This window comes from Tauraco erythrolophus, chromosome 3 (assembly GCF_009769465.1).
Source record: "Tauraco erythrolophus isolate bTauEry1 chromosome 3, bTauEry1.pri, whole genome shotgun sequence".
Taxonomy (NCBI): domain Eukaryota; kingdom Metazoa; phylum Chordata; class Aves; order Musophagiformes; family Musophagidae; genus Tauraco; species Tauraco erythrolophus.
The window spans coordinates 92,350,130-92,376,821 of NC_141467.1; the positions used below are offsets into that span (position 1 = coordinate 92,350,130).

The 26,692-nt window shown below is 44.3% G+C and overlaps 1 protein-coding gene across 1 annotated transcript; it reads right to left on the reverse strand.

Moving 5' to 3' along the window:
• On the reverse strand, positions 1–10,870 carry C3H8orf76 (chromosome 3 C8orf76 homolog). The gene is made up of 6 exons (XM_086608806.1): positions 10,757–10,870; positions 10,552–10,647; positions 7,738–7,881; positions 6,432–6,949; positions 3,688–3,820; positions 1–2,560 (listed from the first exon to the last, which is right to left on the reverse strand). The coding sequence occupies exons 1-6, from the start codon at positions 10,868–10,870 to the stop codon at positions 2,354–2,356; spliced, it is 1,212 nt and encodes a 403-aa protein (XP_086464932.1). The 3' UTR covers positions 1–2,353.
• Between the last annotated feature and the right edge of the window lie 15,822 nt (positions 10,871–26,692).

The window sequence follows — 26,692 nt, forward strand, 5'->3', positions numbered from 1 at the left end:
TGAGATATGATCAGAAACAGAAAACTGGAGTTAGAAGTGGCATGCCAAAGAATTGAGGAGCAGGCCAAAAAAGGAGGAATTGAAGTAGCTGAGATGAGAGATAGCCAGGCACAAGTGGGACAAAGGAATATTTCATAGCCCCAGTGCAATAAACACTGGTTATTTGGGACAGTAACTATGCAACGTGTTCAGGACAACGTTCGTGCTGTTTTCTTTGCAGTAGCGAAAAACAACATTTCTGCTTTATTGTTGTGTTTGAAGAAACACTGCCTGTTCATAAGGAGTGCCACTTGCCTTTCCCTCCCAGAGCCAATGGGGAGTTAACTGTTGTGTTGCCAGTCTAAGACACAACCTCAGGTCAAACAAAAAGTTTCCAAATCACCTTGGCTAGCTGCTGTGTATTTTGGACATCTCAGTCAGAAAATGACAACATTTGGCAAGTATTTAATTTGCTGCTAAAACAGCTCCAAAGCTATTTCCACTTTCTAAACTATGGAGCCAAATGGTTTGGCAAGTTCCCATTAAATATCTGTACAGGCCTGGTTCCACAAAAGCTGTGTTCCGGTGCCCTAACTATTGAACCTACTCGAGAGCTGTGGCAAAACAAATTATAGCCTTTTTATGCGGCTACTCATGACCTTAAGTCTAAGAAGAAACCAGGAAAGTCCCTGTTCCAGTTTTTTGCTGACATATTTGGCGTTGAGCTTTCTACGTTTGTTATGTCTTTGCTCTAAGACATCTTCTCTTGATGCCAACATCATAATTAATTTACAGCAAGTTATGGTCAGTCTCTACTGAACACTTAGGACACCAGTTAGTGTTAAAAGTATCCCCAGCCCTTCAGGCGGGCTTCACTGCTGTCCAAATCCAGTGCTCTACACATGCACGCAGAAATTTCCACCTAGCAAAGCACACGCCTGACTAAGCCAAACGCTCTGTAATACATTATGAGTGTGTTAATGCTTACCCAAGTATACTTGCGAAGTCATCGTCTTTTGTAACAAGCTGACCAGGATGTGGTTTAATTGCATTAAGTCACCAAACTATCAAAGATAATTTGACATGGCTGAAGGTGATATTCCATTTTTCCAGAGAGGTTTCACAGTCAACTTAGCAGAGAGCTATACCGTATTAAGGGTTAGTGACAAGTTCCCTAAAAGTATCTTAAAGCTTTAAAATTCACCTAAAAGTAACAGATATAAAGTTTGTTCACGTATGGTGAATTACCATTCAATTGTGAGTTGTTTGAAGTTTCAGCACTCTTCAGTACTTCAGAAAGAAATCATAGGAAAACATGAGGAAAAGTGACAGCAAATTATGTCTAAGAGATTTCTGATTTTAAACTACATCCATTAAAGAACACTTTTACAAAAAGCTACAAAGAATTTAAGTTTCATAGTTTAAGAGAAGACGGGGGAAAGGCACACCTTGTTTGCCTCAAATGTAAATTATTTCAAGGAAAAAATCTACAGGATAATGTCTGTCTTTTTCTGTGGAAGCCCAAAGCATGTCGCATCGATGCTTCAGAAAGCAAAGCAAAGCGGTGTCATTATCAACTGAAAGCACAACATAAGGAGCTGCATGACGCAGAAGCAACACTGCCAGTTTTCACAGCAAAGATCTTCTTCCTCGCAGGGTTTTACAAAGGATGTGATCTGACTAAACAATCTTCAGTACATATAAACAACGTTGACAGTTTTTCTCCTCCCTCGTCCAAGCACGCTGAAGACAAGACTATAGCTACTTCTACGCCTGCAAAAAACACTTGGCTTTGAAGAAAGAAAATCTCCTTCCTGTTTTAACTTAAAATATTTACCATTTAGATTCTTCTTCTAAAACATGGAATTATTCTTATTGACAATTTCTCAGCATAAATATATTTAAAATTTCTAGCTATCCAGCTCTGAACAGGAAATCACTATGATGTCGATTAATCAAGAAATATTAAAAAAATGAATTAAGAAAAGGGCTAATTCCATGGCTCTAAATGCAACAACATAGAATTTGATACCAAGAAACTTTGAAACTGGACATCATAAAGGAGGCATTCTATCCCATCAGCATCACAGGCCCCAAAAAATCACAGGCGCTTCAAGCACAACATGGTGAGGTTTATGATGGAAAGCCACCTCGGAAAAGCTGAACTGAAAGCTCGATTTTATACTGGATTCCTTATTATTTTGAATACAAACAAAGAAAATTATGAGATGCTAACAGTTTAAATGCAGAGATTTATATATATTCTTAGAAGATATTGTATACAAGAAGAATTCTTAAAAAATGTAACATGAACTTTATTGCATATATCATTCCATTATCATTTGGAGATATGAGAACAGATACAATAAAACTTTTAAGTTACCAAGGGTGGAAGATATACATCTGAACAGAATTGTCTGTCAAAGTGACATAAATCATCTTGAAGATTACCGAACCATTTGGTTTCAAATTCTGTGGCTGACGCAGTTACCAATGATGACAGAGCTGAAAGGCCGATGCATTTTACCTCACCTTGAAATTCCTCTTTTAGTTTTTCTGGAATAAGATCCTGCCCCATAACCTGCAAACAGAGTAAGAAAGAAGATAGGAAACAAGAAAATAACTTGCAGAGAAAACAGCAAATATGACATTAATAACAGATCTTTACAAGAAAAGCACTTGACACATGAAACACACACCATCCAGGAGAACTTTCCAAGTCACGACCAAGTCAGCTGCCTGTTGCATTCTGCAATAAACACGGAGAACTGGCAGCCCAAGCTTCACAGCTGCGTAATCCTGCTCAGCTTCTGGCTACACTTGTACGGGGGGATTTTTACTCTCTGAGTAGCAGCAGAAATCTCAAGGCTAACTCTGCATTCAGTGCTCACCTTGCAACCAACACTGATCTCTTCCTGCAGAGTGTCGACCAAGGGAAGCAAGGAGAGAAGTTTCTTTCCCAACCTTTTCAAAACCTGAGATAGTCTGCATGCTACTGCCCTCGTATGGATGAAATCCCACAAGACTGCCTGCCAACCTGGCAATGGCTTGGCTTTAACTAACTTAAAGCTGTAATACTGACAGCCAAGTTAGAATCTGGCTGGCTTCCTTTTGCTCCTTAAGATAAAAGTCAGAAACTCTACGAATAGCACTAAAAATGTTTAATCTCTATCAATAAAGTTATGCAATGCTACTCTTCTCCTTTGTATTTCTTTAAAACTAGAACTCAGTACCTCAAACAGAATGAAGAAATCATACAAAAGGATGTTTCTGGCTTTTTCTGAAAATGTTCAACGCTTTCTGTGGAAGTATTTAATACTACTGTGGCCATCAAAGTGATCTCCACTTCCATTTCATACTTGTGATTCACTTTGTGGCATCTCCTGAGATAAAATCTGCATCCCAGAAAACAGAGAGGTGATGCATCTGCAAACACAAGTCCAGTGAGAAACTTAATGACCTTGAACGCTCCCGAAAGGAGAATCTCAGCAGAACAGAGATACACCTGCATGACACAAGCCATCACTGTCAGCTCCAGATAACACGCTACCAGGGCAACCCGCCCCAGCTCATTTCCCTTGCTTCCTGCTGCCGTTAATTAGCTCAGGGAAGTGTCACGCTTCCAGGACTTTGTACCTGAACTGGCTCGGGTACCTCAGTCAGCCTACGTATAGCTGAGGACTTGCACACAGTGAAACATCCCCTTACCTTGGTCGTCAACAGCAGGGAGTTTTCATCGAAACCAAGCCGTGCCACTTCGTCATCAACTTCTTTTTGACGGTTTAGGTTATTCTCTAGCGCAAAGGATGACTGCTGCGACTGGGTAAGCTGAAGTAAAAGCCTGAAATGAAAAAGGCAGTTAAAAAAAGGCACAGCTGGCAAAAGAGTAAGTCAGCAAACCTAAACCCAACCAAAATATAATGCTTTAAAACAGCTAGTCTTCCTGACTTTTGCTGACTGCAAAAACTGCAAAGAAATTAATACCTCCAAATCAATCTACTACGGGTACAGTATATCTGTGCTATGACAGAAATACTGAGAAGTACTTTTGAAAAACAGTATGCCAAGTATCTCTGGTTGCTCTGCACAAACAGTTTTCTCCCCATGTATTCGTCACACAATTCCAAAATGAAGCCTGGACCTGCTAGCATTAACTGCAGTCCATCAGGTGTCCCACATTCTTGTTAAGGCGTAACAAGACAGCCATTGCTGCCTATGGCAGTGATTGTCATCTGAAAAGTTAGAAATTTGGGCATTTTAGACAAACATCAAACATCCTTCCCCCATCAGCCAACCCTGGAATATTTTCTAAAATCTTTCAGCAAAGTTTTGTGTTCAAGGCAGTGCCCCAGAAGTCACCACCATGATTCGGTGAAGGTTAGACATTGTGCTCACAACATGGCTTCATGTCATGGGGGTACCCCCATCACCAGCTACTCAACCAGAAAGAGCAGTGGCGGTTTCCAGAGTCCTCCTCACCTAAGAACTGTAAAACATGTCAGCAGAGGAAATAACTAAGTATATCAGAGGGCAGATTTAGGTTAGATATAAGAAAGAAATTCTTTACATTGAGGGTGGTGAGGTACTGGAACAGGTTGCCCAGAGAAGTTGTAGATGCCCCATCCCTGGAGGTGTTCAAGGCCAGGTTGGATGAGGCTTTGGGCAACCTGGTGTAGTGGAGGATTTCCCTGCCCATGGCAGGGGGGTTGGAACTAGATGATCTTTGACGTCCCTTCCAACCCTAACCATTCTATGATTCTATGATTCTATATTCAACAAATGGACGACTGGGACTTAGCAGTATCGTAACTGAAACTATGTTTAATTCAAGCTTTATGCATAAAGAACAACAACAAATTTTTTCATCACATTTACCAAAGTTAAAGGAAGCAGGTGTTATAATAAAGATGTGTATTTTTGTGAAGAGAAGGCTTAAGATCTCAGATGAAGGTTTTCATTTGAACATTATAAAACATCAAAATTTACAAGTCTGAGACAACAAACCATTTGTAAATTCAGTAGAGTTTCGACTGGGAAATTCAAAGCAAAAATGGAAAGTATTTTTTAATTTGTAAAGCGTTTTTGTTTCAAAATTTGCATCAACATAATGCAAGAAAGAATGAAATCTCAAAGAAAATTAAAGAAAACCATTCCTATTTTTTTTTGTTGACAAAACTAGAAGAGTCAATTATTCATGATGCTTTAACACAGAACCTTATTTCCTACACAAAGCAACACTAACATAGAATCATAGAGCGGTTTGAGTTGGAAGAGACCTTAAAGATCACCTAGTTCCAAGATCCCTTTTCCAGGTGCAATTTACCCTGCACATATGTTTATGCAACATCCACACCTCACTTAAAATCCAACAGACCTGTAAATATTAGACAACCAACAATATTTAATGCATAAGCCATGGGCAGGGGAGAAGCTTACCCTGGACAAGTGTATCTGCAAATATAAACCACAATAACACTTTTTGAAACTGTGTAGCCAAGCAAGCAAAGCCCACAATTTACAACTGTCTCAATGCGGAACCACACGCACTGAAACAAGGAACACAAATTATTTCAATATGAATGTATCTTTAATAGTCAGTATCAGTCCTAAAGCTATTAACTTCTCCCAAGTAGCAACCAAAGTCGCCATCTCTCAGTCTGAGTACAGTTAAAAGCTACTGTATCTTTTTCACATTTCTTAAATCTTGCCCTAACAGGGCAGTTATAAAGTGTTCTCTGTAAACATTGGTGGAATTTCATAAAATGGCTTTTGATACGTTCGGTGAGTAATACATTACTGAGAGGCAACAGGGGGAAAAATAATCTAAGACTATTTTATCAAAATTAGTTCCTAGTTACCTCTTTGAAAGATTATGTTTTGGGGATTTTTGTTGTGTGCAAGAGTTTTAGGAAGAGAGGGAAGAAAAGGAAAGAGCATTTTAATGCAGCCCTGTCAATCAGCTGTCACGGAGTTCATTTTTCAGCTTCATCCATTATGCAGATTGGGGTATTATTATAAAATACTTTTTCACTCAAGCATGAGGCTTCAAGCAAATAAGACAGGTGGCACTTGCAGAAGAAAGACTGGCTGGCCTTCCCTTCAGGGCACTTCTGCTGCTGCATGGAGCAGCCATGCTCTAACAGGCTGTTGCACATAACTACTCAAAAAGATTCATATAGTAAGATCGTTAAAAAACACTTTGCTTCTCAACAGTGCATGACACTGGTTTACTCTTTCCACTCAGATTTAGGTTGTTCGCAGCTGGCACGCTAGTGGATTTTGCTTTTTAGATCTGAAGCAATAGCAGGATGCTTCTAAGTTGGCGTTGCCAATGCTGAAACAAATATTTGCATTGAAAATGTAACCTGAGAATATTAAGGCTGGGAAAAATATGCTTTAAATCGTTCTTGACTGGAAGAAGTTAACATTCTTCTAAGAATACATTTAATTACCTTGCTCTAATAAACGAGGCACATGCCTTTATCCCAACTTTCTTCGACATGTTCTGCTCCCAGGACTCGGAAGCTGTGTGTTTCCCTTCATCCGTCCTTTCTGCTTCTTCTGAAGTGCAGAGCGATTCTTTTACAGCTTGGCCACTCCTACAAGTCACTGCCTTTTCCCTCGTTGTTTCTGTAGCGAGGCTGGGCCAAGGGCCTTCCTTCTGGCTGTCTAATCTGTGAGGCTGCAAATTAACCTCTCTTCCAGCTGATGCTTTGAAACTACTATCACTTACACTAACCTCTTCAGAATGATTTAGCTTTGTTTCTGGAACAACTAATGGAGACAAACTCTGTAAAAGGCTCATATAAGCTTCAGCAAGTAACTTCCAGTACCAAGCGCTGAAAGGATGTAAGCAGATCAGTTGCTGCAGACACGTGATCCTTTTCTCTACGTTCTCCAGATCCTGGTAAATGGCAAGCTGCAGGTTGAGAACCGTCGTTAAGTGATCTGTGTTAGTAGCGCCATTTCTCTAGAAACAAAAAATAACAGATTAAAACCAGGAGTAGAACAGAATCATCCTTCAGAGCCTAAGAAAACGTCTCCCTGAATAACGACACACAAATATCACCAAAGGTAACTTTGAATTGTACAAAACTGTGCTCTTAATTGTAAACGATAGAACGTGACACGGATCACGCACGACCAAGCTGACGGCATTCCCTCTAGCTGCCCTGGACCAGTCGGAAAGGCAAGAAGGCCCCTAATGCTGTCATTTGTTTATTTGCTTTCAGAGTCTTATATGGCTGCCCTTCTTTGTAGTGTAAACACCTTTTGTATAAAATAAACAGCAGAAGTAAAATTCTAGCAGGCTTCAGAGTCTCTGGACTTTTTCCTTTATGGGAAAACCTCAATTTGTGGTTAGATGCTCTTCTTGGTGGCAGTTTGGCAGCCATGGAAATAAAAGGGAGTTTTGAACCGTCGCTTTTATAGTGGAAAGATTTAAGCACTCATTTATCCCCTTTCTTATAATTCCTATTACATTACATTAATTCTGCCTGGCAGAGCATGATATTTAGTCCCTTCCAGGACTACTAGCCTCCCTGCACAGGCAGCTCATTGTGGTACAGGGTGTTCTGATTTCTAAAGAGTGATTATATCTGCAGTGACAGTTACCCTCTGTTTACCAAATACTCTGAGAACCGAACATCCTGAAGGATTATACGCGTGGAGATTATTTTTCCAGAAAACGGTCCACGTAAAAGAACTACTGGCAATATTTTCATATTCAAAGCCTAAAAGAAATATTGCATTATTTACCATTTTTTCTGCAATATCCAGAGCCTCCCGGTGCCTTCCTAGGCGAGATAAACACCGAGCCTGGCCCTCTTGGACGTCCCGTCTCATCGCAATGTTGCTGGGAGGTAAGAGTAGTAAGCAGTCTGAGTACTCACACAGGGCTTTCTAGTAGTGTCGACAAAAAGAAAAGCCAAACAAAACAGTGAGAGATTTTCATTTAAAGGCAAGCCTGACAGCATGTTCTGTTTATGACTACAGTCACAAAGGGAATTCAGGAGCTGAAGTCCACATTTTCATTTCTCCGGGCTCAGCTAACCAGCTATGCCAGCAACAGCCGAGGGCCCTGGTACTACACACCCGAGTCCAAATGGTGATGAACAACCTCAACCCTAACTCACGTTTAAGCCCTGGCCAGATTCACCACAAATCTGTCCACCTCTTCCCGACCCAACCTAATCCAGAAGGGATCATCTGCCGACCTGGGCAATATGTGACACAAGACATCTTTCCCCCAGCTACCAACTCGATGATCAGAGCACTCATCCTAAATCTGGGGGACCTTGTTTCAAATCCATGACATTCTCCATGGGAAGGTTTGAACCTGCAAGTACCTCACCTCACATGAATAATCAGCAAGTTGGAGAATACCGCAAGGAAGGTGAATCTCCATCACAGAATCATAGAATGGTTTGGGTTGGAAGGGACCTTAAAGACCATCTAGTTCCAACCCCCCTGCCATGGGCAGGGACACCATTGTTCCTGTACAGTGGTTCTAATTTGCATGAAATAATTAAATATTAATTGGGCTAAGGAAAAAGACAAGAATGAGCAATACTGCTGTAGCTTAATGCTTAGGGCATTCACCAAGTCTCTAATTAACATTTAAATACATTAAATTAAGTATTCACTAAAGCTAAGACCAGAATCTTGGTTCCTCCCCTCTGTGTGAGCGCTCAGACCAGAAGACTAAACAGCAGTGCTCATTCTCTCACCTCTCAAAATGACTATTTAATCATTCCTTGCAAACTTCAATGGTTCTAACAGAAAGAGCTTCCAGGTGACAAATCCAAAATACTTCCTAGCAAAATGGCTGAAATATTTTTCTTCCCTAGTGTTAACTTCACATTCCTTCTCAAGCAAAAGAGGGAGCTCCGCTCTGCCCAGGGAGAACAGCAGCCACTGGTGATGACGGATCAGAGGAGGGTTGCAGGACACCCCTGTTCACCTTGTTATGTGACAAAGGGATATAACCCAGCAAGGATCAGGGATTACGAATCCCAAACAAATTCTACAGTCATCTATATCCTAAAAACGGGCACAGCTTAGATCACTGTTGTCCTTGGCATTTCCTATCAAGTGGCCTAGGCTGAAGTAAAAAAAGTATTTATGACGAGTTAAGAGATTACTACCCTCATTTACCTATTTCCAGTCCCATTTTTAAGGTCAGGGCTCTCAAATCTGCATTTTTATGTGCAGTCTAGCTCTGGTTCTGTTACAGTGATCCAGGTTAGCAGTAAGACTGAAGACTAGAATTTTAACATGGATCACTGTAACAGAAAAGGGTTAGGAAACAACGGTCTGTTCCACTAGCAGATCTGAGAGGGTGCCGTTCTCTCCTGAGAAGGCACCACAGCGCACAGCAAGGTGCAATCTGCTCTTCCTGAGGGTCAGCAGCCATGTCTGACTGCAGGCCGATGCATCGTTCCTCTCAGCACACTTTTACAAATCCCTTCAGGGTGTCTCAGCCGAGACCGGAAAGCATCTGTTGGATATAAACAAGGCAACAGTAGCACTGGAATAACACTAAAAAGCAGAAGTCAGTGCCAACTGAGGTACAAAATCCAATGGGCGAGGTAAAAGGAGTGGAGTCAAAAGTCGGCCTGAGGGCTTTGAAATCAGGGGGCCTGTAATGCAAACCATAGCCTGACACATGAAGTTATTACAGTTGAAACAGAAGTGGCTGATTTCAACCAGGAGACAAGGTAACAAAAGACTGGATCCTGTAACTAGGACTACAAAAGCAGGAGAGCATCCATGATCAGGAATGCAGCCCGGGAAGCAGGCAGTGAGGACAGGGTCTAGGACTACAGCAGGCAGCAACAGAAACAGGGAACACAAATGCACCCCAAAGGCACAACCAACCCTCCAGAGTGAGGGGAGGCAGCAGAGAGGTGGGACAATTAATGATGAGGCTCATAAGCCAAATATCAGAAGCCTGACACCTGCAGTCAGGTTCCACCTGACAGCGGGGGGAGCTCTGAGCAAGGCGAGCAGCAGACAGGTGGATGCCAATGATGTGACAGCTTTTATGGGACACGGCTGCTCCCAGGAGCAGAGAAATCTGCACGTTTAACTCCGGCTGACCATGACTTCCACGGCCACAAACACCAGCTCTGCTGGCTACTGAACCACTCGGATGTGCAAGCCTGTCGTGGATCAGCTCCAGGTGCAGAGCAGCATTTCTGGCCGGTTTGCATTGACTTCACGCTGACTTCTGGAAAGATGACACCTGCCTGGGGAGGTCTGCCAGACACAGTCACTCACCGTGGCCGGACCACGGCTCGGCGGCAGGACGGCTCTCCACCGGGCCACTGTGACGGCCCGTGGGGCTGCCATGCCTCCAGCACGGACGCGGAGCCATCCAGCTGGACGTAACGGTGCCACGGACCGCAGCACCTCCGGGCTGTGGCTCCCGGGAGGCTTTTATATAAACGTACACAATTCACTCAGCACACCCAGGACTAGAGGATCGCACCAGTTTACATCCCCACAGCTTCCACCGACCGGAGCCCGGGCTCGGCCCGGCCCCAGGCCGCGGGAGAGCGCTGGAAATACCTCAAACTCCCGCTGCCGGTAGGCCCAGTCCGCCCGGAACTTGCTGGCCGACACCCCGCCGGCGCCTTCCCCGCCGTCCGCCTCGCCGCGAAACCACTGCGGGCACAGCACAGACCCGTCAGGGGCGCCGGGGCCGCCCTCGCCGCGCCCGGGCCGCCCCTCCGGCCGCGCCCGCCAGGCCCGCCCGCCGTCCCCGGCTCCTCACGCGAGGCTCGCAGTGCTTCGCGCCGCACGGCGGCCCAGCCCCGCTGCCCGCGCCCCGCTCCCGGCTCGGGGCGAAGAGGGAATCCTCGAACTGCCAGTCGGGAAGCGGCTCCATCGCGCCGCTCCGCCCGGACCGGCCCCTGCCGGGCCGCCGCTCCGGGAGGGCGACCGGGAGGCGCAGGCGGACCTCCGCGGGGCACCGAGTTGGGGGCGGCGCGGGCCACAGCAGACGCGGCGGGCAGCGGCCATCTTGGGCAGGGCGGAGCGAGCGGCTGTGGCGCGCGGCCCGCCGGGGGCCGTAGTCCCGACTGCCGCGCCCGGCGTGCTCCGGCCCTGCCCGCAGGGTGCCTGAGGCGGGCGCCCCGAGAAGGCCCCGGCCTCCAGCTCGGCGGGCCGGGAGATGGCGGCCGGCGGCGGTAGGGTGGTTCGTGCGCCAGGCCGGGCGCTGACTGGAAACGCGGGCCCCGGCAGCCCGGGCGCCGCGGGCCTGTGCGGAAGGTGCGCCCGCCGAGGGAAGCGAGAGCAGAGCGGAGCCTCAGGGCAGCCTGTGACTCCTCGCTCCCGGCATGTGCCTGTCGGTTTTAGGAAGCGGGTGGTGAATGGCTGCGGCTCGCACACCCCGACGGGCAGCCGGGCTACCGCTCCTCCCCGGCTCTGGCAAGGAGATTGGTCACAAGGCACTGTAATGGAAGTGTTGTAAAGGTCTTGTAACAAACGTTAAACAAGTGTCCCATGCTTTGATAAATTAATTGCATAATTGCAGAGTTTTTCTGTCAGTATCTTGGCCCGCTGCCTGTGCAAGGGTGGCTGGGAGTGTATTATGGTTAACCTCTCCATTTGATTTCAGTTGTGCCCCAAAGCAGAAGGGGAAACTTTTGAAAACTGAGGCTTTCTGAGACAGGATCTCCCAAAGCCCCCTACAGTGTGCTACGGGAAAAGGGGACATGACAAAGTCAAGGTGGATCCTAGAACTTCTTCAAGATGTAAAGATTCTCAGGCATACCGTTGCTCATTAACAGCACCTCGGTGAAGCTGTAGCTACCCCAGCCGACTGCCCTGCCTCATGATACCGCTCTGCACAGACTGTGCGGTGTTTTAAGTGTACTGCAATGTTCTTTCCTCTTTCCACCTTGCCAGTTGGTCCATCCAGGGAGGTCCGTTTTCTCCCATCTAATCACCATGAAGGTTTGGAGAAGGTGAGATGAAAAGCCATCCTCCTACTTCCTCAACCTGCAAAATGGACTAATGGACCTGTCTATACCAGAACAGCTTTTGAGGCCAAAGCACTGCTCGGATGGATAATTTTAAAGGTTTCCATCTACTAGACATGTGAAATACGGGTTCATTGTTGGTTTTTTGTTGTTGTTCTAAGTGGATACATGATCAAAATATCCTTCCAAACCAGCATAGCTATGACTGGATGTAGCATCAGCTGGCATAAATCTCTGGGCAGAAACTCAACTTTGGCAGGTAGATTTGATCAGAAAATAAAAGGGGATTGAGGTTTCTTTTGCTTTTAAATTTACTGCTTGGCAAACAAGCCCCCCTCCCCCCCCCCCCCCCGCACATAAGAAACTGCTTAGCAAGTAAGTCTGGAGAGAATCAGGAGTTTGCTCGACACGCTTCAGTCTTCTTGTTACAAGCGTCAAGGTAGGCGAGCACAGTCAGAGCTTCTTGTATGTGCACAGCAAAACCATCTGGCTTCCTCCTGCCGCAGACTCGTGTGATGAGCTCCTGCAGGACAGAGGCAGAGCGCATAGGAGTCAGGCTGCAGAGGTTAGCATTAGTGTCTAAACAGTTACAGCGTCTGCACTCCTCCACACACACACACACTGAACACACTTGTTCCTTGCCCACTCCTCCAAGACTCCCGATCACGCTGCAACACACCAGTCTAAAAAGAAAAGCATGAAAATCCAGCAAGACAATTAAGAACAAACCAAAAAGAGAACCAAAAAAAGCAACGTGAGTAATCAAAGTGAAATGTGGCCCCAGCTCAAAGTAAAACACAAAGAGCAAGGCACTCCCAGGGGCAAATCCCAGAGCAGCCAGTTTGTTGCCAGCTTGGATTGCAGAGTCCTCCAGGGCTGGGGGTTTCAGCCATCCTTGCCTCTGAGGATACTGACGTGGTCTGCAAAGGCTCTGTGTTGCAATGCAGAGAATGCCTTTGTCTGGTAAATCAATGATAGGAGAGCAGTGATTCCTGAGCGCCACTCAGGGGGCCTAGCAGTTGACTGCGTGGTTTCAGTCGTAAGTCATGGGCATAATATTGCCTCCTTTCTGCCCCCCTCCCTTGCCTGGCTCTCCCCTTCCTCCGCCTGCCCTCGGACGTTTAAAAGGCTCCTCGTATATTAGTTACAGAAATAAAAAATGCAACTTTAGAAAATTCCTGTGCCTTGTCAGCACTGGAGATTTGCTCAATTTCTCCCCTAAGACCCGAGTCATCAGTGCAGCTGCCGGAATACAAATTCCCACTGTAGTTAAGTAAAGCTGTTAGTGCCTGAGTTTGCATGGCATGATTTGCTGTGGTGCCCTTAGCCTTGGCTTCGCGCAGGAGAAAACGTCGTCTCTGGAAGAGGCAGCTTTAAGGGGGCTCAGGGATACACGAGCCCTACGAGACCCTGCACTGCTGCAGCTGCTCTGTGTAGGCAGCTTCGGGGATAAAAAGAAGCCATAGATGAATCTCTTCCTAAAGACAGCCAAGGTCTTACGCCACCACCGGCCTAAATCACCGGCTCGCTACACGAACATCGGACCAATAAGACAAATGGGCTCCAGTAAGTCGCAGTCGCCGAGCAAGTTCCTGCACACCAGCAAAGCTGTTGTAGCTGTTCACACGAGCACTCCTCGCTACACCAGCGGTGAGGAGCTGTGACCCAGCCTCAACCATGGCGAACGGGGGGACCGGCTAGCGTGCTTCATCTTGCACTCAGGGCAAGTCCAGAGAAAGCCTGGGTGCTGAAGACAACTCAGGAATTTGTCACACTGCCCTATTGCCTAAGCCTTCTGGCCAGGAAAAGAAAATGCAGTGTGGCAGACGGAGCCTGCCTAGGCCCTGACAGCCCTTCTTCTCCCTGCTTCCCAGTCTACTCTGAGGCAAAACTAATTCAGAAGAATTCTCCCCCAGTGCTTCTGTAATTACTGATGTTATTATTTGTATTGTGATAGCCTCTATGGGTCCTTGCCACAGCCTGGCCGCTCTTGCGCCAGGAGAACACACACCACAAAGATTTCAGAGGCCAGCAAGCACACACAGCAGAAACAAGAAACCTCCATCGGCAACTAGAGCCCTGTCTTGGTAGGCACTACCCACACAGATTGGCTAAGGAATAATGCAGCTCTCACATGGTTTACAGCTTTATTAAAATATGCTGGAAAGGAGCTGCCCTTGGAAGAAAGCAAAAGAGAGACTAGTTCCCTCCTCAAAGCAAGAGAGCTGCCTGCAGTGAAGAGGGCAGCAAGGCCCACAGGCCGCATTCCTCAAAGGATGGGTGGCTCCTGAATTAAGTGGATTCTTCCAGACATTGTGAAATATTCATACCTTGAGGGAGGATTAGTTTTCTTTTTTGACAGTCATAACATAGGCTCTTCCCTAAACACGTCCATGAAAAGAGAAGAGGCAGCTCTGTTTGCCAACATTGTCTGGCTGTGTCCTTGCCTCTTGCCTCTTATTTACATTACAAATTCTTTACAGCAGAGACCGTCTTTCATCCTCTTTGCATGGTGTCACACATAAGGGGATATTGTCCATGACTAATGTGGGAGGGTAATAGAAATAACAACATTTCATGGCTAGGAGCATATAGAGGTTATCACTACTACAAACTGCAAACAAATCTGCAGTTAAAACTCTGATGAGCTCTAGCAAATCTTACTACAACGGTTTGAGATGCAGCTGCAGAGCTCAGGAGCAATCCTCCTTGAACAGTAAGTGGTCACATGGAGGGCAGCAAAAGACTGACTCCCCTGAGCCAAGGCTCCAGAAGCCACTGACCTAAAATTCAGGAAAAGAATACTTGTCTCAAACTCAGTACATCTTTAAAGAAGTGCTGGCAGAGTCAAAATGAACCTCCATCCATCTCAAGCCAGCTGAGAAACCAGTTCAGCCCAATGTAACCAAGAGGAAGCTACATTTGCTAAATCCAGATCTGTCCTTGAGGCGAGTAAAACCAAGACTGAGCAAAGCCAAATGAAGGAACTAAAATGGCCCCTTACTCCTGAAGGGGAAAAGTGCTCTGGCACTCTCGTGCACTACAGAAGGAGGGGAGTAAATTGAAACCAGGGTAATATTAATGTGAGAGCGCAGAGCCCAGCGGCTGGGCTGGACACAGGCAGCAGGCAAGAAACCAGGCAGGAAGAGGTGACTGGGATCATGGAGACAGCCAGAGCAGAACCATTGCTCCAACCAGCCGCTCAGTCCAGTAGGCTGGGAATCTCCTTTTGCTTTCGCACTTCTCCAGAAGAGTAAAGCCATGGAATGTGGTTTCTTTGTAAATTACCAAGCCACCTCACAGCCCTAGTAAGACACAACAAAAATCAGTTGGGAGATGAGAGGTCCTGCATAGTAGAAACCAAAGAGTAAGAGCTGTTGTTAACAGAAACCAAAAGCTTTTTCGGGGTCCTTAGGACAGATAGGAGAGGACACATCTCCAAAAGATGGTTCATTTGTGGGCTCCACCTTAAAACAGCGCAACCTTTCAAACCCCTGGCAAGCCATGTTAACTAGGCCATAATCCTTCCCCCTCAGGCCTCACAAAACCCAATAAAGTCGTTATTGCCAAAAGGATGCACTACGCACAGATGTGTTCAGCTATTAATGGGGTTTGCAACTATTTTCTGTCTAGCAAGATAAATGATGAACAGAATGAGCACGCCCTTGGGTTTGACCAGAATGCTGTTGAGAAGAAAAAACCTTTCTGGAAAGAAAGGTGATCAGGTGCTGGGGAGAATCCTCAAGCAGTGATCTTCTCGTGCCCGCCTGCACATTTTGAGTGCTCATGCAAATTGCATGTCTGAACCACTTTGCCCAGCCATGTAGTACAAGTATCGAGGCTGTAGCTTGATGGTCTGTGGATACATGCTTGGTGCAGAAATCATGGTGGAGGGCGGGATCTCAGATCTACTGCTCTGACTGGAAAAAAAACAAGAGACTGACTGTTGGGCACAGTGAAGTTTGTATGACTCCTCTATGCCCTTTTTTCAGTTTTATCAGTTTGTCTCTGAAAACCCATTAACTTCCCCTGGCCACAGTTAGGCTTGTTGCTTAATTGCTACTTGTGATGAAACCAGGCCATGGAGACCACAGCGGATTCGTTACCTCTCTAGGTTAAAACTTTACCATACTGTGGTTTTCGGGAGTGGGCAGGACTAAGTAACACTGGTCACAACTGCTCTAGGACACCGTTTAAGCAGCCTTGGCTGCTATTGACCTCTATTGTAGTTACATCCAACTGAGCTGACTTCCTACAGTCTTGCAGCAACAAAGAAAAACAAATCTCAAGAATTAGGAAAAAATACGCTATGTTGAAAAAATATACCCAGGGCTTCGGGACTGCCCTTGAGTGACTCTCACGGCTCGTGGGCTTTTCCAGTCCTGCTCTCCTTTTCCACATGGAGGCTGGCAGCGGAGGCTGCCTCCACAAGGGAAACAATCAAACTGTTTGTTGATTCTCCAGTGCCTCGTTTCCCATGCAGCTTTTGCGCTGCTGGAAAGGACGAGTGGAAACTGCTATTAAATTTAGCTTCTATGGCTTCATATTTGCCTTGTACAAGTATCAGTGCCCGCAGAAAGCGTGAGGCGAAGCAGAGGGAAAGCAGTGCTCAATGAACAAATGCAAACAAATTACAGAAATCAAGAACGGACTTTGCCCACAATTGCTCCCTTCCTCAAATCATTGCAAGTGAAATGCATTTAGAGCAAAGAACACTATAAAACATACATCAGTGATGCAGTTTTTAATCTGTGGTGTCACTAAGAAAAATGACATGCCACTTCCATCACAAAGCTTCCGTGGACCTCTGCTTCTGCACTGTGTGGGTGCCAGGTGTGATGCTTGCACAGAAATTCTTGCAGCTGGACTTCACCTGGAGGCTCTGGCCAGCTGCTGGAATGAAACTGCAGGACTGAGAGCAATTACAGTTGCAGTATTATTTGCACCACCTCCTTCAGTTCAGAACACGTCATTATTAGAGGCTGTTCCACAGGCCCTCTTCCATGTTAGTCCCTTAAGACAGGCTTCACTGCAATTATGTTTTTTCCTATTTGGCTTTCATTTAGGAAAACCGAAAATCACTAAGAGGAGAATTACTGCCAACACTGACCTTTATTTTCACCCAAAGACACAAATCAACTAGGTGCAACACACACTTTCATTCCCTTTTTCCGTCTTTTCTTTCTTCTACCAAATAAATATTTTAAGGTAACGAACATCAGCTCAGCACTGAGCCTGTAAAGAAACACACACGGGAATTAGTCACAATGCTAATAGCCCGACATTAGAGCAGTAGAAACATATAGTCAAAGGTTTCATTTTACAGTGTTTGAAGTGTGGCAAGTCATTTAACAACCAAAAATGTTAGAAACCACCATCAGACAGACTGAAGACCACCACCAGCAGTGTTTCAAAGCAATGCCAAGCCCACAGGGAGCAATTTAACACCATTCTAGAGGGGACTTTCTGGCGTAAAAAGAAAAATAAGGCAGTGCACGAAGTGGCTTGGTATTTTAAATTCTTAAAAATAGTAATTGACAGTATTGTTATGAAAACAAATGTAAGATGGAAGGGGCTGGGAAGAGGAGGCTGGGAGAGGGGAAACAACCCACAAAGCCAGCTGGTCTCTTGTGAAAATACCGACTGAGTTGCAGGATTTTGGAATTGCTCATAACACTGTAAACAAAAAAGGTAACTGTTTAAAAAAAGGTGACTGTGTGCATAATCCAGGGCTTTTCATAACTCCCTCATTAGCTGATGGATTCTTGAATAAGCATTCTATATTTTTCCCCCTTGTTTTCACCGAACCAAGTAAAACTATCTGGCCAAACACCAAGCTGTACTGACTACTAGCGCTCCTCTCCAGGCCTGTGCATACATCACTACTTCAGCTACGGATGTCATTTTTCGGGATTGACCTAAGCTACAGCACAGGAATGACTCCATTGCCTTCAACATTTTTTTCTCAGGTGAGGATGGGTCTGTAGGCACGGTGCCCGGTCCAGCAGGGAAAAGCGGGACTCGAGCCCCTCCCGTTGCAGCCCAACAGTTGAAGCAGACAGGCACGATGAGTCACGCTGATGGAAGACGGCAGCACTGCCTCGGGTGGGGAGCTGGGGAGCTTCTGCGAGCGGCAGCAAGTCAGGCTGCCAGAGAGACGCAGAGCTCCACAGAAGTGCTCATCTCAGACCCTTCTCCTCTGAGGAACAGGCACGTTAAAAGCAGCCACAAAGGGTGACATCCAGCTGACAGGGACCTCAGTGGGCAGGTGGTCCCTACTCGCCCCTACTCTTCCCACCCCAAATATTTTAAACCCGATAATAAAGAGCATCTGCCTTAACGAGAAAAACCACGTGAAGGTCGCTGGCCTGCTGACACAGCAGAACAGTTCAGCAACCGGCAGCTGTACTGACTCGCACGTGAAGCTGACCTCATGCCGGCTGTTCAGCCAAGCCAGTTCTCCAAATTCCATGCATCTGAGGAATCGGTGAAATTCAGTTTTGTGTAAGAGGAAAGAAGACATTTGAGAAGATCTAGTTTGAGACATTTTCATACAGACACGGTTCCTGGTTTCCACACCACCTCTTAAAACCACACGCACTCAGTAAGGAGACATTTATTCCATTATTTCTGTTTTCAAATTTTTGGTACAAAGTTTATTTTCAGAAGTTCCCACATGATCCTTTCTTCTACCAGCGTCCTTTAGGATTTTTCTCTGTCTGATTTATTTTCTTTATCTGTTGAAGCAAAAGCAATAATTGCTACAGAAAGCAATAATGGCAATACTACAAATATTTTACAGCAGCATCCATTCGTCTCTTTGCCTCAAAAAAATAACAAAAATAAATCGAAAGACAAGATCTGTACTGCCACAAAGGCTTAGGTTTGTAATATCCAGAAGTATGCTGCGTTCCCATATATGAGTTGTACAAGTCCAGCACAACTTTCCAAGTTTGTGCACAGCCTGATAAATAAGACACAGAAATATCAGTTACGTTATACTGTTTCTAAGAACTTTTACTCTGTAAAATGTTTGGTCACTCAAAGCTATAAGCTTAATCACATATCAAAGAACACAGGCAATAAAGCCCATCTTACTAGAACATATAGTATTAGGCCAAACAAAATATAAGAGGACAAAATCTAGTGGTCACTGAAGCCTCTTCAAAAAAGGTCTAAAACAGAATGTTTCCATCATGTATCAGAATAAAAATGTACTGTATTAAAATCTGATTTTTTTTTTTTACAAGCTGTCTTTTAATCAGTCTTCTATTTACAATGCAGAACTTCTGCCAACTGCAGTAGTTTAACTTTGGCACAACACTAAGTTCCAATCCTTTTGAGTATTCAAGTCCTGTGTGTGTCCAAAAATTTTCTTGGTTCACGAAAGATTAGGCCCATTCACAGTTAACCAGTTATCTTGAACTTTTTCAAGAACTGCTTCCCCTTCACCACATTGGGCAGCTACAAAGGAAAGACACTGTAAGCTATTGCATCATTCAAAAGAAACTCTTCATTATAAACAGTGACAGTATTGTTGCTTCCTTTAACATCACATACACCAGACAGATCACGCAGACGGCTACATACTGGACACCTTCTAAAAACCTTGCTGGTCGTTAGTGAATCATCCTCCTCATACTTCAAATACATAACAATGGGTTAACTTAATTTCATTTCACATGTCAAACAGGACATTTAAATATATTGCAATATATTATAGAAAATTGCAAAGCGCCATCATTTCTGTAAACGAGATCGACACCTGTTAACTCTCCTGTGCACATGAAGAGCAGTACCTAGTGCCGCAGTTTCTAGACAATATAAAGCGTTCCCAGGTAGGGCAACTCATTTTAGTGCATTTCTGTACAGACTGTAAGCATACATGCAGATAGCCAACTATGCAAACTTGGAAACACTTCTGTAAGCTGGAATTGGAGGCGGAGGAAACATTTTGAAATCATAATGGAGCTCTTGTGGTTGATCGTTTCATATCACAGATGAAGACTTGAATCTTCTGTCATTCTAGCAGATTCTTTAGGGAAAGTTTCACAATAGGTATCTAGCATTGAATAAGCATAAGGAAATACTTTCATCAACTGGGACGCACGTATTATGCGTCTTCACACATTGTAAGTTAAGCACGGTCCAATGTTCACATAGTAACCTCATCTCTAAAATATTTGAGAAGCTCCAAATCATTTTTATGCCACAGTATTATAATCAAGGAACAGTTATTTCATCCACCGCTGTAGTGCTACCTGCTCTTAGAATAAAATAAAGCAAAAGAGAAAGAAAGAAAGAAAGAAAAAGAAAGAAAGAAAAAGAAAGAAAGAAGGAAAGAAGGAAAGAAGGAAAGAAGGAAAGAAGGAAAGAAGGAAAGAAGGAAAGAAGGAAAGAAGGAAAAGAAGGAAAGAAGGAAAGAAGGAAAGAAGGAAAGAAGGAAAGAAGGAAAGAAGGAAAGAAGGAAAGAAGGAAAGAAGGAAAGAAGGAAAGAAGGAAAGAAGGAAAGAAGGAAAGAAGGAAAGAAGGAAAGAAGGAAAGAAGGAAAGAAGAAAGAAAGAAAGAAAGAAAGAAAGAAAGAAAGAAAGAAAGAAAGAAAGAAAGAAAGAAAAAAAGAAAGAGAAAAAGAAAGAAAGAAAAGAGGCCTCACACTTCCCAACAAGCATCGTCGGAAGCAGAGGTAAGTACCATTGCTAACCACCACACAGAGATCAGTGCTGCAATCCAGCCAGCAGCTCCCAGGCGAAGATCCATCTCGCCTAATTTCGGATGTCTGTAGCGTCAGCGTCTGCCTGCAAGCCACAAGTAACAGCCAACGGAGTTCAGGATGCAGTTCCTCTGACCAACTCCAGGCGTTTAGGATGAGCTGGCTTGCATTCCTTAGGTATACTGACTAGCTAGTGTCCTGCTCAAATGCAGACATCGACGTGCAATTAGACAAACCTCACCTTAACTCATGAAAAGTGCTACGGGATCCTCGGTTTCCACTCTACATTTTACAGTGCTGTGAAAGTCCACTGAAAAAGTGCAGATGCTTTTCTCTGCAGAAGGTGAAAAAGCCCCAAACGCTCAGACCATTAAACTTGAAAATATTGGCTGTAACCCAGCTATGCTTCAAAATCTCCCTTTTTAAAAGTGGGAAAACGATATAGAAATTTGGGCTATTGAGTGCATATAAGTAGCTATTGAGGGGATTTTTCACTTTCTGTTACAACTTTCAATTTAAAATCTTTTTCTACAGAATTTTAATATGTCACCAAACCTCAAGTAACTTGACCTGGTAAGTTCGTGTCATGCTACTTGGTAAATCTACTTATCCTAGGATATCACGAGCTTGATGGAGAATATGAGTGTAACCCAGCACTGTTCAGCGTAAGGAACCGAGCCCTCTACTAGCCCTTCCCACCTCTAATTTACACAATCATCCCAGGCATTACCAACAACTCTCAACAGTTTTACTGCTCTCTGATCACTGACACTATCTTTTCATTACTACTGAATGTAAGCAAAATTATTTTCCAGGAAAAAATAAATTAAATCAAAGAAAGTAGCTATATTTCATTGCACTCTATTTTTGTGCATTCAGGTTAGGGCGGGATTTTTAATATTACAGAAGCATAAAGATTATCTTCTCTCCTTGGGAGATAGGAATATAGATAGATACGGGACTCAGGTGGGGGACGCAAATCGATACTGTTCTATTTACAGAAGCAAATACTGATACCCAGCCTGAATACACAGTACTCCGTTAAGTGCAAAAGGGAAAATGCTCCCCGCCTTAAACTACAGCTTGGTTACTCAGCAGCCAGAGACTAGTTGTCAGAGTTACTGCTGTGCTCTCATTTCAGGGGAAAACGGAGGCGGAAGAGAGTGTCTGCATGTTTGGGCTTTCTGGCCTATGAGGACTGCAGAAGGCCATGAATCACTTTGTACGGTCTCCAGAAACGCTTCCTCTGCTCTGTAGAGGAGAAGGGAGTGCATTTGCCTGCCTCAAGAGTTTTTTGGCGAGCAGGAAGAAAATAGGCTTTTGCCCAAAGTCAGCAAATCATGCATTAGAAAAATTATTTCAAGTCATGCGCGGACATGACAAGAGTCTCCTTCCTAATAATCAAAGTTGCAGCCAGACACCATATTGCATATAGTGTCATGAAAAAACAGTTTTTAAAATGGTACTGGACAAGGTTAAAAAAGGAAATGGCCTCATTTACTATACTGTATTAGAGATAATCCACTAAATTCTAATCACGAGGTGCTAGATACCTTTTCTCTCCTTTGCTTTCAAAACAAAACAAAGAATTCCATGTACTAAATACGAGTGATTGCAATACTTCACTTGTTCTGTCAGAACAGCAAGAGTAAAACTTGTTTTGCTTATCAACTTCTACGTAAATGAATTCTGCAGGGCAAGCAAAAGTCAAGAGCCTTCAAGCTTCAGCATTTTCCCTTCTTTCAAGCCAGCACTCGGGTAGTTCATTCAAACCTCCAGGGAAGAACAGGTCTAACTTTTCTTTTTACAACAAACACTAACCTTGGGGTCATTGAGAGGTTGATACTGGGAGGGCAGCACTGTTTAAGATGGAACCATGCTCTTCCACTGTACTCAGAAGCAAGAACAAAACACGCCATGAAGCAGCACAACACAGTGATGGTGGATCCCTCACCGGGTTGTGACACTGCTTGCTTTCTTTGAGCCCTTCTCCCTCTCCATTCTGGCAAAGGATTATCTTTATTCTCTCTTTAGCTGAATTCCAGAGACAGCAGTAATAGCATCATCAGATCAGGTACTCCTGGCAGAAACAGCAGATGAAGAGGAAACCACTACCTTAGCTCTAAAGGAACTGGTGCTCACAGCTCAATTCTGAAACAGTGCTCCCAACAAAGACTGAGAACAAACCAGCTACCTAGAGGTAAGACCTGAGCAAGATCAGAGAGTTTCTTCATCTCATTGTCAATGACAATCACTGAAGCCTGCCTCATAACTAGCTCAGCTAAGAGGTGAAGCTCCACAGAAATACAGAAAACATACCACAGGCTTTTCTACACACAGCTCTTCACTGAGCAGGGAAATCAACAAAACCCCACAGACACTCACCCCACAGTGGACATACTTGCTTGCTCATTTCCTCCCCACTGCCAATGTAGCTCAGTCCAAGCGGCTTCCAAAACACCTTATAGGTGTGTGTAAGCTATGAGAGGGAGCTGGGCTGCAGGGTTGCACTGACGAGCACAGAGACGCTCAGATTCATCATAAATTAAGACACTTTGCTGATGTGCTTAAAGTTCAGGACGTTTCCTGTCTGTAACTGGTACAATGAGAAGGTGCCATGTCCCCTCCACCCAGCAGGCAACTTGTGTTTCTCTCAGGTGACCATACAGTGTGCCTTGGGCATGGAGGCAAGGAGCAGAGCAGCCTAAGGTTGGCTGAGATGAACCTGGGCTAAACCACTGTAACCAGCAGCTTTGAGTTCCTACCCGCCACAACCTCAATTCACAGATAAAACAGGCCAGCATGCTAACAGCTCTTTCCAATGCTTCTCCGGCCAGTCCTGATGCAGAAGGCCTCCGGAAGGAGCTTCCCTCTCTCCTAGTATGCAGTGCAAATGTACACACGCTGTAAACACAAAATAAACTGGTGAGTCTGTTCAAATAACAGACAGATCGTGAGCAACAATGAATGCATACAACTGCTGCCTTCAGGCGGAACCCACCCCGATTTTTCTCATCCTTGGCACAACCAAAAGGCTCACAAGGTGCACGCAGCCCACAGGAAACGTGGGTACTGATTAGCAGGCCCACAGCACACAGTTTAATTTGAGTTTTACATACCGCAAAGAGATTATGTTCCTCAATGGCTGTAAATACTATTACAACTACTGGAATACATGGAACTGTAATATTTACAGCAACTGAGAATCTGGCCCAGTCTACATCAGCCACCATCTCTGACCATTATAGTGAAAGAAGATGTCCAATCCAACTATATTTAGTCTGATAAACAATGTATTTCCTCTTCCTGTGTTTTTCAGACCAGATGTGCTAAGGCCTACCATTGTAGCTGAGTGTTATTTAACAGAACACTGCCAAAATGGAAAAATTCCCAGTTCAATCATATAATTAACTTGGATCTTTATTTTTTCCCATCTTTTAAAGAAGGTTGGATTTAATGCTAAATTAAAAGCTAACAAAGAATGGAGATGTTTATTTGGGCAGGTTGCTTGGGTGGGATGGTTGGGGTTTTTTTTGAAAGAAAATTAATTCTGGGTCAACCTTAAGGATTAAGCCAACTTCAGATTTTGCTTGCTAGAGGCATATTCCCAAGGACTTTAAGGATTTGCTTTAGTATTTTTGGAAACTTAAAAATAGCATTGCTTTCCCTACTAGCTTTGTTCTTTCCCACTGAGCAAGCACTGATTTTTGACCCTGTATTCCCAGCAGAGCTTGAAGCTAACGTGAGTCTCGTATCTGCTGGCATCTACAACAGCCTCACCCATGCCATTATCAGCCCAACAAGAATACCTCCCAACCACATGTGGCAGTCAATGCTGAAAAGGTCAGATCCTGATGTCTCTTACACCACCTCACATCTAGAGTCATAAGCACTTCAACGAAATACACTGACAACACAGTTTTGCTTCTCACCCACCCCAAACTTAAACTGAAGGATTCTTTGCTAGTCCTCTCTAGCACTGCTGGCCGCTTTGCACCTCACCAATTTGAGTCTTGGAAGGGAGGAAATAGTTCCATCGTCAAATTCGAGTCACACACCAAAAACCATTGCCTTTTTCTTTCCAACAATCTCAAACAGTCAGAAGAGCTCACCCTGGTAAACAGCCTTCGCACAGAACATCGTCCTGCAACTCAGGCAGCCTGTTCAATCTGGGAGCAGAAGAGCAGCTACAAATGTCCAGAGAGGAAGGTGAGTTGCCAATATTTTTTTGGTCAGGTGTTATTCCCTTTCTTGCTTTGATCCGGTTTCACCAACAAACAGGTATGAAAAATAGATATAACATGGACTCCTCTGCTTCAGAAAATCATGACTAAAAGGACTTCCTTGGTCTTCTGACAGTTATCACAGTAAGGAAGAAAGAGTTAATTCCAGACTAGGTTCTTGGAGATGTGGAAACATTAGGACACATTTTCTCTACGCTGATCTGTCTCTCATTGGTCATCAGATGCAGAAGCCTACAGAAAAGATGCTGACAGATGTGCAGAAGGAGATTGCTAGCATCCTTTCCGTTAGTGCCAACATAAAAGCAGACAATGCTGGTGACAGCAGCACCAATTCATCATCATCTTTTGACACCTAAATATAAAGTAACTTATGCCTAAAAAATGCAGACCAACAGCAGCAAGAACATAAACTACTCTTCCTCAGAGTACCAGTTCTCTAGGATGCCAGACGCCTGCCTAAACTAACTTCGACGAATTTGGCCCATTGTTTTTAAGTTGGTAATTCAAACTCTACTACATGTCTTAAATGCCTTCCCCCCCCTGCCCCCCCCCCCCCCCCCCCCCCGTTTTAAAGACACTTGAAATTCAAGATGTACACATTTCCTATCAGATTAAACTGATTCTGGAGCTCAGTTCAGGTAGGTCAAACCACCTCTAAAAGCAAGTGCATTCACCCAGCAGCCCGAAGAACAATAAGCGTAGTGGCGAGCTCAGTCCGTTCGGATGAATTTCAGTTAAACTTGCACGCAAATCATTCAAACGGGCTACTGCTGAAGAACAATTAAACACTAGCGTGTTTATCATTCCTAAGCATCTAAAAGTCATACGACTTCATTTTGTTTGAGAATTAAATCTCATGTCATCGCCACGACTTACTTGAAAACCTTTCTTACTGGCCCTTAAGACACTTTTCGTCTCTGTATCTGTGTATTCTCAGCAACCCTTAAGCAATTCTGAATGACTTTTAGGCAGTTTCCACCTCACGCTTACCTTAAAATTCAGTGTAAGATTTCAAGAAATTATTCTTTTTAGCTAGAAATATACATACTTTTCTTTCCATTTCCAACAAAGTAAAGAATGCACAAGGTAAAAACAAATGTTACTATCAACTGCATCAAGTCTGTCAGGCATTTAAATTAAATTCATGTAGGATACACTGACTAAATGTAACAAAAAGCATCTTCTAGCATTAGACTCACTCAGTTAGCTCATAATTATCAACAACGAACATTTCAACACAAGTTCTGTAAACCCAAAACACTCTGAAGAATCGCAAAAGGTGCCAATATCACCTCATTTTCTTAAACCAAACAATCCTCACCCCTAGGTTCATTGATTCCTTTGCCATACTTTTCCCCTTCTCTTTTGTTTTGAACTCTTTCCTTAAGAAATAAACCCAGGCCTTGAAACCTTTCAGGTGAAGCGATGTTTGCAAAAAGACATCTTAGGTTTTTGTATTTTCCTCCTTCATGAGCAGACAATGTTCTCCTACACCAACAAAAAAATGTGTCTGTGTTTTTTTGGAATTAAACAACATAAGGCAATTAAATACTGAGAAGCAGTCATGTGAACGATGAACATGAACCTTCCCATCGGTAACGTGGAAGAGGAGGACCTGAACTGGATCTGATTTATAACCCCATGTCCTAGGCTAGGCCTAAGGATGTCCATCTCTTGTAGCAAGTAGGCATACAGTCGTTGCCTGCACAGGTAGCATCTTGCCCATGTTCTTATAGGTGGAAGGAAGATGCTAAGCAGGTGCTTGCTAAAGT